Genomic DNA, 17,256 nt, shown 5'->3' on the forward strand with positions numbered 1-17,256 from the left:
CACGTGTCCACATTCCACGCGCGTCATCTGCCACGTGACACGATTTATGCGTTCCTCAGTTTACGCATGATTGAGATTTCTCATCATTACGAAATGCTTTGTTATTTCATTTATTTTCAGTGGCGTAGTTATAACAAGTTAAACTCGACATTCAACAACTTTTTTGTTGCTTAACGATTTGATTTTAAGAGTTTTATTACACTTCCCCCTTCTGATATACTAGCCCACATTTGGTGTGTTTTCTTGTCTGTAAAATTCCATGCAAATTGTGGTACTTATTTACGAACAAGACAAATATCTGTAATGGAAGACTAAATGTGTATTCAGTGTACATGTATATACATACATTCACAGAAAATGACATGTTGGCCAATGTAATTTGTTATATAACACATAACTTTGAGTCCACACTGTTTGATGATTATTTATTGAATATAAGGACACATCACGGACACCGGTACAAGCAATATATATATATGTTATCGATCGAGTGTTTATTTTATTCGGCGTACTTTCATTCTCTATATTGTGCTGTATGTTGTAGTCTTGTTTTCACAATTTTGAAGGATAAGAATTGACGTCTCTTGGTATTGTCAAAGGTTTTGCCAAGAAAAGCTGTTTTACCATGGACTTCAATTTAAGGGCGTCAAGTTAGGGCCTTTAGGTTTCGTTTGCAGTTTTTCATTCGAATAATTATAATTACGATATTGCATGCTTGTACATTCGTGTATATTATCTGTTATTGCGATATGCACAGAGCGTGGTGTTTGTTATTAGTTCTTAGTGATGAATAAAGAAGTTATTTGTGTTTCCTTCACAAGGGGTAGTTGTTTGTGTTTCCATCACACGAAGTAGTTGTTGGTGTTTTTAAAGGTCTGCCCGCGAACATTGGCAATAGTGATAGAAAAAAATAAACACAGCCGAGAGACGCTGTACCAACAGTATAGCTGATAGTGCAACGCGTACTCTACCAAACACCAATTTTAACCTTTCATAACTAGATAATACGGTATGTATAGAAGAATAATGGAGACAATGTCAGTGATTTACTTTAGATTTAAAAAAAATGTTATAATAATGTGGTCAAGTTATCAGTAATACGAGTGATCAAGATTCAAAGACGAAAACAAAGAAATATAAAGCAAATACTCGCATGCGCAGACAAGTAGGAGTTACAACAAAATTAATACAGTAGCTGTAATAAAGAAAAGTATAAACTAGATCTGGGACCAAGAACAATACTACTCCATGATTAGATCACTTACAAATAACTTGAAAACTTTAGAATCCTTAATTAACAAAATCATTAATAAAAATCGCTGTATTTTCTTACAGTATCTGGGTTTCTTACATTTTGAAATTTCTCTAGACTTCAGGATAATAGGTCTTATGAAAACCCGACTATGTCTTGTTGTTGTCAAGTTACTGAATATTAATCACAGATGAGTAAATAGTGCATTTCACCACAAATATCATTTAAAGACAAAGAATACCTTCTATTGGTAGATGGTACACAATTACATTTGTGATTGCTAGCACGAATATTTCGTACTCGATTCGCGTCTGTTGACATGTGCGATCTATACCATTGTCTGGAAAACGAGATTTTGACAATATATTTATTAAGGTACCTAAAAATTTCACATCGAAATTAAAGAAACCAGTTTAACCGTAGATGGTTTATTAAATTGTCCGGAGCATGGTTGTTGGAATTGACCCGCAAAAGTTACATATTATATATCTGTATTTCCATGAACAATATAAACATGGTATCCAGTGTTTAAAAGAAGAGGAGATATGGTGATAAATTGATAATTAAAGAAGATAGAAGAGGAGAGAAGTCTTAATATTAACTTTAAGCATTCTCTTCAATCCTTTTCCTGTTAACTTGTAGTATGTTAATGTATTAACAATATATTAGTAGAGTATGTTCAAACAAAAGAGATAATACAGACATGTTGAACTATTTTACATAAAATATCAAAACATTTAAACTGATTTGGCAGTCCGAAGAGGAGAGAAGTCTTAATATTAACTTAAAGCATTCTCGTCTATCCTTTTCCATGTTAACTTACATAAAATATCAAAACATTTAAACTGATTTTGGCAGTCCGGAAAGCTTTGGAATCAGAAACAACCTAAAGACAAGGAAATTGCCAAAGGACAGTCTATTGGGGAAAAAATGTACTTATCATTACGTTAATGTGGCCACGACACTTCACTTTTAAAGGGAAGTAACTATATAGATATTTAATATCAATTTAGTCGCGTTTTATCTTTCTTGGTAAATGAGGAAAACATAAGGGAAGTAACTCGTCTGTCCATGTTTGGGTGCATGGGAAGTAATGAATTTAACACCACAATTGAACCCTGTGGGCGCCCCCTGATCACTGTTATTGTTATATTTCCTTTTCGTATTCAATGCAAAAAACAAATCAATTAAAAGCCATGGAAGTGTGTTTTGAAAATCCTTTATTACTGTACCTACTTGAGATACTGTGTTATAATGATGGAAATGGAAGAATATATAAAATCTCTAGCGTTTGACAATCAGAGAATGTATAGTTACTGTACAGTAACGTTAATTGTTTTTCTACTTATCTTCTTTTCTCCTTTGAAACAGGGCACAAATTCATTTATATATAGGGTATTTGAATCTGATCTACAAGCATAATTTAGCGAGAATCGATTAGTTTCATTTCACTTCATTTAATGAGTATTTCCACGGACCATTACTTCTTGATTGTTTATGTTTGCCATATAAATACCATCACTGTAAATGTACTGGTCTATCTTCTTTAACGCAGGCAATCCAGATATTTAATTTGGGTGGACTATTGAATCATTTAATGAGAGCGATAATTGAGCAAAGTACTGAATTCTGTTAAATGTCAAGATACGCATGTACTTCTATAGCAGTAACTACGGTATTTTCATGACGCACAATACACAAATCCCGACCTACAACTTGCGCGTATTTTTGTTTACAAGTCATTATCTATTTTTAGTACTCCCAAATATGGAATAATTAATATGTGACGTTGTCAGAAGTAAACCGCTTTCATTGGTCAATTCATTCAGCGTGACTACCTGACGTAAATAATATTGATTTGCTAGGAGAGAAGGACGCCATTTTTCGGGAGACGACGAACAAAGACAGCAGCAATATTTTAGCGAAGAACGGTGGCAAAAGTGATAGAAAAGTGTGAGAGCATTGAGAATCGTATCATACCACTAAATGCTTGAAACGAAACAAAGAAATTAAAGCTGAATTACAGGAAAAAGTGGTAACATTTCGAGGGACGTGTTTGCCTAAAAAAAAATCGTAAAACGAAAAATTGAAACTTCTAAATAGGTATGAAGGACGAAATCAAAAGTGCTGTGGACTTTCTTACAAACATCTTACGCTCAAGAGATAATGTAAACGAAAAGCAACGAAACGAGTTTAATACAATTTTGAGGAACTTGTTGAGCGCTCGATTCCAGGGACATTGGTTTCCGCAAAATCCCATGAAAGGGAGTGGCTACAGATGTATTCGATTGAACCACAATATGGACCCCCTTATTCTCCAAGCTGGAGAAACTTGTGGACTTAATTGTGCATTTTTGGAGTCAACATTCCCACGAGAACTCACCATCTGGGTGGATCCTAGGGACGTTTCCTTCAGAATCGGTGAGGATGGCAGTGTGGGCATTCTCTTCCAGTCAGAAAACACTTCATCTCAACTAGCAACTAGTGATCTCTCCCCCATTCACCATAGCAACAAGAACTTAAGCAGTACCCTTATGTCGTGCAAGGACCAATTCATGAATGCTTTGCCCAGTCTTGCCTCGGAATCCCTCCACTATAAGCAGTTTGCTGGCTTTGTGTCAAGCTAGCCTGTTTCCAGGGATGACTTCTAACTCTCAATTCAGGGCAAAACATTTCTCATTGATGTGGATTCCGCTCATGCTTTACGGACTATGATATTGCCATTTTTAATAAATTTTAGTCTTAAATCATGTATTATTGTGATTATGTTAGGTTCAGTTGGATGTAGTGCTGTTGTATTGTGATAAATCCTTACGGGCAATGTGTTAATAGTACATGATTACTTTTACTTGTGACAGCAATTATGTTTTTAATCTTTATTGCCATATGTGATTCCTACTATGTTTGGAGTTTTACATATTAGCACACAAACCTTACATTTCAACATTTTCTTGGCCTGTTGATGCTCAGGATGACCATTTGTATCATATGACTGTGTTTTAATTGATGCGCCAAGCGCATATAGACTTATTGTCTTTCATATAACAATATACCCATCCTGATCTCGACTAGGATTTAGTATTTAATATGTATGTATAGAATGATATGTGTATTTGACCAAAGTTTGGGGATCTTTGTATAAAATCTCTTCCGTGGTGCAAATAACAATTATTTTAATATATAAAATGTGCAAAATAAAGATTAAAAATATTAAAAAATGAATATTTATGTTGTTTTGTGGTTTCTTAAAGCCATTTTGTACAAACTATTGAGTGAGGTATAATTTGGATATAATTCTTAAAATGAAAATCCAGTTTGTGTGATGGTTTACGTATTTTGCTAACAGACATTCTTCTTGCTGAAAATAGAATTCAATGCAATATTTGCCAAAAATAGTTAGCTATTAACAGACTTAAAGGTATACAGCGACAAAATCGGATAAACATGTTTGCTGTCTTCAAACCATTTGTCTTATTTGTAATGACCTAAGCAAAGTAAATGAATGGCTGGTTAGTAATGCCAAACTCGTGTAAGAATGATTTGTAAGACCTTAGCTCAAATTCATAAAACATTTTCATTTTCTAACTGAAGTTTTAATTCCTGATTTAATTGTGCTTTAAAATGTAGGTCTTGCCGTATTTTCATTTGCTAATATTGTAAAATACACTGAAGTTTTTGATAAAAACACCAAATCTTTTCTTTAAATTTGTCATGATTTTTTTAAATTGACTTTAGTTCGGAAATGACTAAAGATGTTTTATGAATACCAGCCCAGCATGAGTTCATTTTCCTGACTGCATTATGACTTAGTGTTGGAACATGGTACAGATTATAAAGCCTACAGAATCAGAAAATGGTCGTCACAGCAATCTGGTAGTAAACAAGTAACAACACACGGGACTTCGGGATGTCTAAAGCTGATTTTGTGTCTACTTAAAAATTTGTTTTGAATCAACAGATGCAAATTACTATCAAGAACAAAACTCAGTTACCCACTGAAGCATAAGAATGATACTCGAAACAAGGTTGACCAGTCTATTTTAAGTTTTGCTGCAAGTACTCATAACTCACTAACCACTAGAAGAAACTTGATCAAACAAACTGGAAAATCAAGACACCTGCTGGTAGACAACACTATTTTCCATATAAATTATAATGCAAATCATGACTCTTGTTTTTATAAAAGTTTTGCATTCAATTAAGTCACACTTCCACTTTTGTGTTTGATAGAAACTAAAAACTGAACATAAAACATTCATGTACCACCTTCATTGAAGTAGGTTTTATCACTCTTGCATGTTTTAATGCAAATTATGATGCCTGTATAATTACCATTAAGTTCATATCTCACTTCCTGTGTTTAATTGAAACTTACACAGCATTTCAGTCAACAGGCTTAAAAAAATGCAAATAAGGTAATTCATGCATGTTCTTATACATGCAAATTATGGCCTTTGTTCAACTGAGGAATAAGTCAATATCTCATTCATATCAAGTCTTACCCTGTAATTGATTTAAACATACATGGTAAACTATGCTTTTAAAAATATTTCAACAATCTTAGGGGTACATAATTGTAGTCTAGCATCAAGAACAGAGGCAAGCAAACTAGATTCATGTGAGACATGTATATGAACTGGAACAAGGATTGTTGATTTGACCATGCACGTCTATGATTATATCATTACACAGATATGCCAATGTTAAAAACAACATGAAATTATATCAACGCATAACAGGTAACATTGGTTCAAGCTCAAACTGTTCACAGTGGTTTGCGAATAGGTGAGAGATTCAGGCCTAAATGTCACTCCTGGAAAAAAATAATTATACACCGACACAAATCAGACCTAGAAATGCATGAATACTGACAAAATATGCAATTTGATGGATCAGAACACTTCTTACATTTTAAGGTTGGGACTTAATTATACAGTATACTATTATACTGATTTTGTCAATGGTTATATATATTTCTGATTTATCTGTCCGAGTATACATAATATGAGTTAAGGTATTTCCAAGAGTACAACTAAGGCCCTTAATTGTCCACCTATCCTCAAACTTCTGTTAAACCATGGTCCAGCCTCACTGACCAGTCCACAAGTTGCTGAGACCTTGGCGTAGTCTTGATGGTCCCTTGCTAGTTCACACAGAAGCTGCCTGTATGCTGGATCAATGTGAATGTATAATTATACACAAATATCTATGCATAATGGTAGGGGTCGACCTCAAAAATAGGCATTCACATCAATCTGTCCTGCAGCACATAGGAAAAGGTCTTGGTGTTCAGCTAGGCCCAATATGGGTCGCTAATCCATTTCAAATTAACAGAAAGGTAGATATAGGACCAGTCCAGCCATTATTGGTCTGTGAGCTAATTCTCTTCAACTTCCAGCTTGAATTCAATGAGACTGTTTTGAATTCTTTAGAGATATAATCAGCAGGCACTGTTTGATGATTTTCACGGAGATATGACCCTTTTTATTATATTTGGGAGTATTAAATTTATGATGGGTCCAAATAACATGTTGTGCTTGATGTCAATTTCTGTCCAGCAACTACTTGTTAGAATTCAATGGAACTTCATCATTATGAGAAACTTTACTTAGAAGAGGAGATGGACATATTATTCCTGCTCGAGACAATTAAAACTGCTATCTTCCATTATGACATTCATAATATGAATTACTAAAAAAGTAATCTTGTATTATAAGGTTCAATAAGTTTAAATGCACGTGCCACGTTCCGTCCGTAATTTCAATCATTTGAGTGTAGTTGTAAACACTTTTGCATGAACAATTTCCATTTTTAATCATGTTTCAGCCACTTATTGTAATAAGTACACTTTAAAATGTAAAATGAGTAAAAAATCACGTAGCACAAGACTACGTTCTTATATTGACGCAGTTATGCCCCTGTGAATCGAATACTCTTCTTTCGGAGATACAAAATTAAATGGAACAAAACATGGCTGATTCTGGAAAATGGAAATTTCGGGGAGAAGGAAACGCTTTTCTAGTGCTCACGAACACGCAGGTCAGTAGATAATAAAAAAAGTTCATTATAAGGACACAAAGATACTCTTTGGCAGGTAGTATCCAGTTAATCGCTTGTTAACGTTTGAATATTTTAGTCCATCCTCATCAGTGACATGACTCACTGAACTGAGTCTCCAGGATCCAAGAAAAAGAGGCATCATTTTAACATATTTATGATTTTTTAAGTTTTGTTACCGTGTAAGTGTTTCTTTGTGTTGTTCATGTGTTATTGAAACATGGTCACATAAATGTATCTGCATATTAAGTTGAATGTTGCAGGAGAAAATGGTGTTTCGACTGGCAAAGTCAACTCACTGGGGGAAAGGTCATCTCTGCAAGACTGGGAAGGTAGCACAATCATGTTTAAGCAAAATAATAAACAGAAAATGACTTGTTTATTAATAAACAGAAAACTATGCAAGTGAAATATTATAATTAATCACTTAATATATATGGGTTACAGGGTATGGTTCAGTTGAGTAAACTGTAAATTAATAATAAACTATATATAATGATACAATACTGTTACTATTAAGACATAATATCTGCTGTTCAACTTCCAACACTGATAAAATAGAAGATATTAAATAAGTGGTCATTCATACCGGAATTTCTTGAAAATAATAATCTAAAATGGATAAAAAGACAATGCTTGTCTAGTAATTTAGTTAAAATCATTTTATATTAAATGAACACAAATGTGGTTTTCTAGTTGTATCATATGTACTAAATTGTGTAATTAGTAAGAGCTGCATCATGCAATTTGGACCTTCTGACATAGTAATTTCCAGTCAATTGTAACCATGGTCCCCTCAGGTCCAGGGAATAGCGGGGTCTTTGACTTTCGGTCCAGCCAATCCCAGGTAAAATCTCCATCCTGCGGGGACAAACTGCTGGTAAAATCCTAGTCTAAAATAGTAGATGTGTTATACGGGATTCTTCCAATCCCTAACGTCTAAACGGGAATGTGCAAAAAACGGGGGTGTTTTAAAAATATTGAAATTGTTTTAAGTGAAGTATTTTATGGTTGAAATTGATCATAAAGAGTTATATTCATATTTTACCATGTAAGTGAAATGTTATTTTGCACTAAACAAGCATTTAATGCATTAAAACAAGTTGTTTACCTTTCCAATAAAACGAAAATTGACTGACACAGACAACAATTATGCGAAGGGGAACAACTCGATACAATCGTAACAACTCGGCCATGGCCGAAATGTTCCGAGCGATTTAAAACTGTGCCCTGAAAGCCTTGCAGGTGCCCTTCATGTATATATCGTTATGTTTTGACAGAATGAAATGAAAAAAAGCCGTCAAACTCATAATTATAAGTTGGATATTTATTTTTTATAAGTTGGATATTTATTTTTTGTGTACGGAACTAATATAAAATAACATTATCTGGTAATATTTCTTGTTTTTATGATATTTTATAGGCGCTATATGCTTTAACCCGGAATCTTGATCGGAACAACTACCCACTTTTGATACTAAACAATTTGTACGTGACGGATTTGCCATATCATAAATCTAAAACGAATCCGTCAACGTACAATTATTTGGACTAGTAAAATCCCAGCTGAATACCCCCGCATTCCGGGGACGTCCTAGGTTAGGCCCTTTCCCACGCTATTATCGACGCGAAAACAAAACCACCACATTCACTTAGCACTGCGGGCTACCTGGGAGGTAAAAACATGGCCCATTTCCCCCCCACTATCCCTGGTATAACCCTGACCTGGGGGAGTGGGGGGGTATGGTTACAATTGACTGGTGCATAATTATTACATATAAAATTATAGTTAATAAGGAATGCAACAAATAAGGTATCTTTCAAAGTGTATATATTCAAATTTCTTTAAATTAAAGGTTTTGCCAGATCATTTTCTTGAGGAATTATGATTTCACTGCAACCACAGCTTTCTTCCCAACTTATTTTGACTCGTAATGTCAACAGCCTGATTGTTTAAAAATGCTTAAATGATTCATCAATCAGTATATAATTTAATATAATAATATATATAATTTAAATGTATAAAGTCACATTTACATACATGTACTGTGAAATCATTTATATTCGTTGGCATGAATTTTCGTGGTTTGCCGAAAATTTACAATTTCGTTGGTACTTGAATTCGTGGATTTTCATTTTTGAAAAAAAATAATTAAACTGCGATCGTCCTAGATCGTCTGCATTATCTCCACGCGCTGGCCCGTGATTTCCGTCTTCTATGTCACTCGGTTTATGACACTCGCTAAATTGGTACGACATGCCAATTAGTGCATATACCCATGTCAATTATAGATTTAATTGGAAATTAAGGTCTTAAAAGAAGATGTACCCTGATCATAAATACGGATAAGCGAAGCCATTTAATGCCAATTAAGAATTTTGCAAACTTTTAAAACACAGAGAAGGTCCGTATATTTGAGTAAATAATCCCAAAAGATAGGTGAAGTTCACAATTCAATCACTTTTGAATATCATCTTATTTCATATCAAATCATTTCAATATTTATTCACACATTTTTGTTTAATAAGTATAATGAAAGCGTTGTTTTGTACATTGTCACGTTGGGTGCTCAGTAGCCTCCAATGTAATGGATTTATTATTTCATTAAAGAAAAAAATAGAGAACCGACACTCATCACTCACATCTTGTAAACCTTGAGATTTTCATGAACAGCACACGTTTAGGCACGTGCTTCTGTCATTTGGTTCATTAAAACACATTTAAATGATTTGGTTTATAATTTGATAAAGGCAGATATATATTAACAAAACAATTATAGTAAGATATACAGCGAGACAGATATTTATGCTGTATACTGCGGCCTCTGGTACGAATAAACTAAAGTATGTACATAACATGGCAATTGAAAATGTAAATCAAGGGTCCATATTTCCTGGGATCTTGAATTCGTGGATAACCTAACACTCGAAAACCACGAACATTAATGCCCCATGAACATTAATGATTTCACAGTATATCAAAAAAATAAAATGACTTTGTCTTGAGGCATCATTTATGATATGAATTAAATTAAAAGCTTATATATAATTATTATTGTTGAATGTTGACTAAATTTAGTACTGCCATTATTTTTTTTCATTTCAGACCACCGCTGAGAAGGTTCATACAGAAATGGGTTTAGTGGTTGATTACATGAAGAATGTCATGCAGCCTCTTCTCTCACCCTCATTTGTCGTCCTCCCTGTAAGTGCCTTGTGGATCTGTTCAAGTTTTAAACAACTGTTTCAAAAAAATTAGTTTGTTTGATTATAACATCAAACCGATATTATTAAGCCAAAATTCACATGAGTACTCACTCCTGAAACATGTCTATTTCTTAGGTAATATTTCTTAGGTAATGTTAGTATTATTTTTGAAGTGTTTGGTCTATGACATTTTAGGAGCTGCGTCTGTTGGATGGAGGTATATTGGAGGAGGCAGAAAACCAGATCCAGGAATCCAGACCAGGTACAGTACTGCAGCTCTCTTGTGTTGTGAATCTGATGCATTCTTAATTTGCAACTGGAGGGAGAATTTTGATCAAAGTAAATGTACATGAAATATGTGTAGTAGTTCTTCTGGGTTCATGGAAAATCAACTAATTGCCGAATGTTTGGGAAAGTAATTACAACCATGGAAAATTTAAAACACTTTTTAAACAGAAACTCCATTGAATCTGCCAAAACAGGCAAGTCAACTTTGCTGAATGCTGCATTTTAAGTCGACATCATGACAGGTTTCAAGAGAGTATCAAGTTCTTCCTATAAACACAAAATCTGATGAATAAATGTTAATGTGGTTTGTAAGAAAAACCTTGTTACTAAATTGTGAGTACTGGTATTTAAAAAGGACTACTTTTATGTTAAGTAAAATATGAGTAATGCTCTACAAATACAGTATGTTGATTTAATCCTTTCAATGTACAGCCCAGCGTAAAGGCAAGGAGGTAGAACACAGTACAATAGACCCTGATATGCTGTCAGCCCTCGTCCTGCCTGATTTGTGTTATGTACAAGGTCGTGGGACGAACCTGGACAACACCACACCCACTATCAGTGTGGAAATCAAAGTAAGGTCATCTAAGTTTATAACAATTAACTTGCTATTAAGGCTTTATAAAGCTAGATTGTTACAGTGTAGCTGGTAACGTTTAGCACTGCACTCAAGTAGAAATCAGTACTTGTGTACATTTTTAACAAATGTCAAATTTGATAACAACACGATCTTGAAGGTGAAAGTAACACTTAAACCACTTCTCTTTTTGGGATGAAAACCACCTACCGGTACTCTAGTTTTAGAAAACACACCTATATCACCGCCCTGGTTGAGAGTATACCTACCACCTCTAGGGTGAGAGGACTTGTCATACCACTCCCCTGGTGGAGATCAAACCCACTACCTTGAGGGTTGGGGTCCCAACATATCACTCCACTTTTGGGGATCAAACCTCAACCTTGATGGTGAAAGTATACACCTATACCACACCCTGGTGGGGAACAAACCGCAACCTAGAGGGTTAGGGTATGCACACTTCACTCCTGTTAGGCATCAAACTGCACTGTGCCTTGAATGTGAGAGAACACCTATACCACTCCCCTGGTGAGGATCAAACTGCAACCTTGAGGGTGAGAGTACACCTATACCAACCCTGGATGGGTGTCAAGCGGCAATCATGAGGTTTAGGATACCCACCTTTACCATCCCCTTGGTGGGGAATCAAACAGTTAACCTTGAGGGTTAAAATACTCCTATACCACTCCCCTGGTGGGGATCAAACCCACCACCAAAGACCACTTCCTAGGTGGGGATTCAACCGCCCACACTTGACCACTCCCCTAGCAGGGATTTAAACCACAACCTTGAGGGTGAGAGTACACCTAGACCACTCCCATGGTGGGGATTAAACCCACCACCCAAGACCACTTCCCTGGTGGGAATTTAAACCATAACCTTGAGGGTGAGAGTACACCTATCACTCCCTGGGTGGGACTCAAACCACAATCTTCAGGGTTAGGATCCCACCTATACCCCTGGTGGTGATCAAACCCACCACCCTAGAACACTCCCCTAGTCGGGATTCAACCGCCCACCATAGACCACTTACCTAGTGGGGATCAAACCACCCTCCCTAGACCACTCCACTAGCGGGGATCAAACCCACCACCCTACTCCGCTAGTCGGGATTCAACTGCCCACCATAGACCACTCACCTGGTGGGGATCAAACCCACCGCCCTAGACCACTCCCCTAGTGAAGATTTAACCACCCACCATAGACCACTCACCTGGTGGGGATCAAACCACCGTCCCTAGACCACTCCACTAGCGGGAATCAAACCCACCACCCTGTACCACTCCTCTGGTGGGGATCAAACTCACCACCCTAGACCACTCCCCTGCTGGGGATTCAAACCAACCACCCTATCCCACTCCCCTAGTGGGGATTCAACCACCCACCCTAGACAACTCCCCTAGTGGGGATTGAACTGCCCACCCTAGACCACTCCCTTGGTGGGGATCAAACCAACCACCCTAGACCACGCCCCTATTTGGGATTTAACCGCCCACCCTAGACCACTCCACTAATGGGGATTTAAACCACAACCTTGAAGGTGAGAGTACTGCTAGACCACTCCTGTGGTTGGGATTAAACCCACCACCCAAGACCCCCCCCCTATTCAAGATTCAAACCAACCACCCTAGACCAGTCCCCTAGTGGGGATCAATCCCACCACCATAGACCATTCCCCTATTTGGGATCAAACCAACCACCCTAGACCAGTCCCCTAGTGGGGATCAATCCCACCACCATAGACCACTCCCCTTGTGGGGATCAAACCAACCACCCAAGACTAGTTCCCTAGTGGGGATCAAACCAACCACCCTAGATCAGTCCCCTAGTTGGGATCAAACCAACCACCCTTGACCAGTCCCCTAGTGGGGATCAAACCCACCACCCTAGACCAGTCCCCTAGTGGGGATTCAACAGTCCACCCTAGACCAGTCCCCTAGTGGGGATTCAAATGTCCACCCTAGACCACTCCCTTAGTGGGGATTCAACTGTCCACCCTAGACCACTCCCGTAGCAGGGATTTTAACCCCAACCTTGAGGGTGAGAGTACACCTAGACCACTCCCAAGGTGGGGATTAAACCCACCACCCTAGACCACTCCTCTGGTGGGGATCAAACCCACCACCTTAGACAACTCCCTTGGTGGGAATCAAACCCACCACCCTAGACAACTCACTTGGTGGGGATCAAATCCACCACCCTAGACAACTCCCCTGGTGGGGATCAAACCCACCACCCTAGACAACTCCCCTGGTGAGAATTGAAACAACAACCTTGAGGGTGAGAGTTACGTATACACCACTCCCCTGGTGGGGATACCTATATCATTCTCCTGGAAGAGTGGACACCCTCACCACTACTCAGCCTCATTAGCGTCTTCGGATATTTGTATTGGGTGTTCTTTGGTCAATAATTGTATTAGTGATAATATTGAGCTGTATCCGCAAGAAATAGCTGTCTGTAGCTTAATTGAACTCAACAACAAAAAATGAGGCATTTGGTAGACATGTACAATTCTTAATGACCAAGATTCCAAACTGAAATATTGAAAGCCTTTCCATGACTAATTGTTTTAAACATATGGATCTAACATTAATTTACATCTGTTGTGAAACTTTGAATCCTTTGTTAAGTGCTTTTTGCCATTAAATGGCTAGGAATCACTCTGAATTATTAAATGAATGTTCAAATGACTTGAATTACACAATCTGCAATGGAAATTAAACAAGGAGGAAATCATTCGTTAAATGTAAATGCTATCAAGATTGTACTACTACCCCTAGGGTGAATGTATTAACCTTTGCCAGTAATCTAACCAACCCTTCAAGGCTGCTTAAAAGCTAATTTACCAATCCTAGCTACGAACTACAGTAAATTTATTGTTTCATAGCCCGTATGACAGGGAAAGTCAGGCAATTTCCTTAAATGAACATAAATAGGCTAGTCAGCCTTCATTGTGGTCATATGTGATGGTAGGTATTACGTTTCAGTGACTGTCGGCGTATGGTTACTCGGTAAGATTGCTGACAGCTCATTAAAAGTTAATTAAGCTGTTAATGGTCACAATATTTCTCTGATCCGACATCAGCATACATTAACTGTTTCGCCCTATATAGACACCAGACATGAAGGCTACATGCATACTTGTAAATATGTTCTCTTTGACTTGCCTAACTGTCAATGTGTTACATAATAATCTTGCACACTTTCTTATAGCTTACTGGCATGGACATGGCTTGTCAAGTTATCAATAGTTAGTATTATCTTCGTTGGCCTCCGATATTTTGCCAACATATTTGTGTAGCCAATTGTAGAATCTCTGTGATATTCAAAATGTCTTCCCTACTGTATAGCCAGTTATAGTGCCTCTGTGATATTTAATGTGCCTTCCCTTCTATATAGCCAGTTATAGTGCCTCTGTGATATTTAATGTGCCTTCCCTTCTATATAGCCAGTTATAGTGCCTCTGTGATATTTAATGTGCCTTTCCTTCTCCATAGCCAGTTATAGTGCCTCTGTGATATTTAATGTGCCTTCCCTTCTATATAGCCAGTTATAGTGCCTCTGTTATAGCATCTCTGTGATATTCAAAATGTCTTCCCTTCTAAATAGCCAGTGATAGTGTCTCTGTTATAGCCAGTTATATCAATTCTGTGATATTCCACATGTCTTCCCTTCACTATAGCTAGCTATAGTGTCTCTGTTATAGACAGTTATATCATCTCTGTGATATTCAACATGTCTTCCCTTCACTATAGCTAGCTATAGTGTCTCTGTTATAGCCAGTTATATCATCTCTGTGATATTCATCATGTCTTCCCCTCAATATAGCTAGCTATAGTGTCTCTGTTATAGCCAGTAATATCATGTCTGTGATATTCAACATGTCTTCCCTTCACTATAGCTAGCTAGTGTGTCTCTGTTATAGCCAGTTATATCATCTCTGTGATATTCAACATGTCTTCCCTTCACTATAGCTAGCTATTGTGTCTCTGTTATAGCCAGTTATATCAATTCTGTGATATTCCACATGTCTTCCCTTCACTATAGCTAGCTATTGTGTCTCTGTTATAGACAGTTATATCAATTCTGTGATATTCCACATGTCTTCCCTTCACTATAGCTAGCTATTGTGTCTCTGTTATAGACAGTTATATCATCTCTGTGATATTCAACATGTCTTCCCTTCACTATAGCTAGCTATTGTGTCTCTGTTATAGCCAGTTATATCAATTCTGTGATATTCCACATGTCTTCCCTTCACTATAGCTAGCTATAGTGTCTCTGTTATAGCCAGTTATATCATCTCTGTGATATTCAACATGTCTTCCCTTCACTAAAGCTAGCTAGTTATTGTATATATTTTATAGTCAGTCATAGTTTCTCTGTTATATTCAACATGTCTTCCTTACTTTTTCAGCCAAAGAAAGCATTTAAACACAGCCATGATTCCCTGAACATTTCATCGGAGGAGAAATCTCAAGTGTGCAAGTTTTGCATGCATCAAAGATTAAAGGTAAGAAATTGTATTTATCTGAAATGAAATTATTTTTACTGCTTTCTTATATGAAGAATTATTTGTATTAATTAGTGTTTTGGACACCAGTTTTGCCTGTGCCAGTTATGATTTAAAAAAAACTTTAAATCATTCTTCTGACTATACGCTTTTTTGGAAAATTCTGCATCTTCCTCTAGAAGACATTGTTTGACTGGAAACAAACAGTTCTTGCAGTACTGTACAACTTGAGGATAATAATCTGTCAAAATGGCATTTTCTTGTCATATTATTGTAAATGAAAAGCTACCACCTGAACAATGTATCCTCTGTTTGCTGACAAGAGTAAGGCCGGTTGTGGTCTGTATTTAAGATGATTGCACTGGAGTTCTGGCATTTATTATGTATGCATGTTTTTGAAAGAAAAGCTGTGCTTCCTTTTGTCATTATAATTGTATGCATGTAATTGAGTGTACTTAAATTACTTAATTTTTTGTGGCATATGTGCAGTTGTCATACTAATATTCCCTAGTAAAATGAACAACTGGCATCCATTTGCTAGTGTTTTGCACAACTGACATCAATTCACTGGTGTTGGACAACTGTCATCTATTCACTGGTGTTTTGGACAACTGGCATCCATTCACTGATGATTCTGACAACTGGCATTCATTCACTGGTGTTTCTGACAACTGGCATCCATTCACTGGTGTTTTGGACCACTGGCATCCATTCACTACTGTTTAGTACAACTGGCATCCATTCACTGGTGTTTTGGACAACTGGCATCCATTCACTGGTGTTTTGTACAACTGGCATCCATTCACTGGTGTTTTGGACAACTGGTATCCATTTACTATTGTTTAATACAACTGGCATCCATTCACTAGTGTTTTGGATAACTGGCATCCATTCACTGGTGTTTTTGGACAACTGGCATCTATTCACTGGTGTTGTGGACAACTGGCATCAATTCACTGATAATTCTGACAACTGGCATTCATTCACTGGTGTTTCTGACAACTGGCATCCATTCACTGGTGTTTTGGACAACTGGCATCAATTCACTGACAATTCTGACAACTGACATCCATTCACTGGTGTTTTTGGACAACTGGCATCCATTCACTGGTGTTTTGGACAACTGGCATCCATTCACTGGTGTTTTTGGACAACTGGCATCCATTCACTGGTGTTTTGGACAACTGGCATCCATTCACTGGTGTTTTGGACAAATGGCATCCATTCACTGGTGTTTTGGACAACTGGCAACCATTCACTGGTGTTTTGGACAACGTGCATCCATTCACTGGTGTTTTGGACAACTGGCAACCATTCACTTGTGTTTTTGGACTACTGGCATCCATTCATTGGTGTTTT

The 17,256-nt window shown here is 37.1% G+C and overlaps 2 protein-coding genes across 2 annotated transcripts in view; both read left to right on the plus strand.

Moving 5' to 3' along the window:
* The first annotated feature begins 3,112 nt into the window (after positions 1–3,112).
* On the plus strand, positions 3,113–4,480 carry LOC128215830 (protein BTG2-like). Its single transcript, XM_052922439.1, has one exon. It carries the CDS (start codon positions 3,358–3,360, stop codon positions 3,877–3,879), a length of 522 nt encoding a protein of 173 aa, XP_052778399.1. The 5' UTR covers positions 3,113–3,357; the 3' UTR covers positions 3,880–4,480.
* Positions 4,481–7,176: 2,696 nt separating this feature from the next.
* The window catches only part of LOC128217277 (inositol-pentakisphosphate 2-kinase-like), a 34,321-nt gene continuing 24,241 nt past the window's right edge, over positions 7,177–17,256 (plus strand). The window contains exons 1-6 of the mRNA XM_052924309.1: positions 7,177–7,291; positions 7,573–7,641; positions 10,416–10,514; positions 10,712–10,778; positions 11,237–11,379; positions 15,802–15,897. Coding sequence (XP_052780269.1) covers positions 7,211–7,291; positions 7,573–7,641; positions 10,416–10,514; positions 10,712–10,778; positions 11,237–11,379; positions 15,802–15,897 — 555 coding nt within the window. The 5' untranslated portion in view covers positions 7,177–7,210. The remainder of the gene's footprint in view (positions 7,292–7,572; positions 7,642–10,415; positions 10,515–10,711; positions 10,779–11,236; positions 11,380–15,801; positions 15,898–17,256) is intronic.

This window comes from Mya arenaria, chromosome 14 (genome assembly GCF_026914265.1).
Source record: "Mya arenaria isolate MELC-2E11 chromosome 14, ASM2691426v1".
Lineage (NCBI taxonomy): Eukaryota > Metazoa > Mollusca > Bivalvia > Myida > Myidae > Mya > Mya arenaria.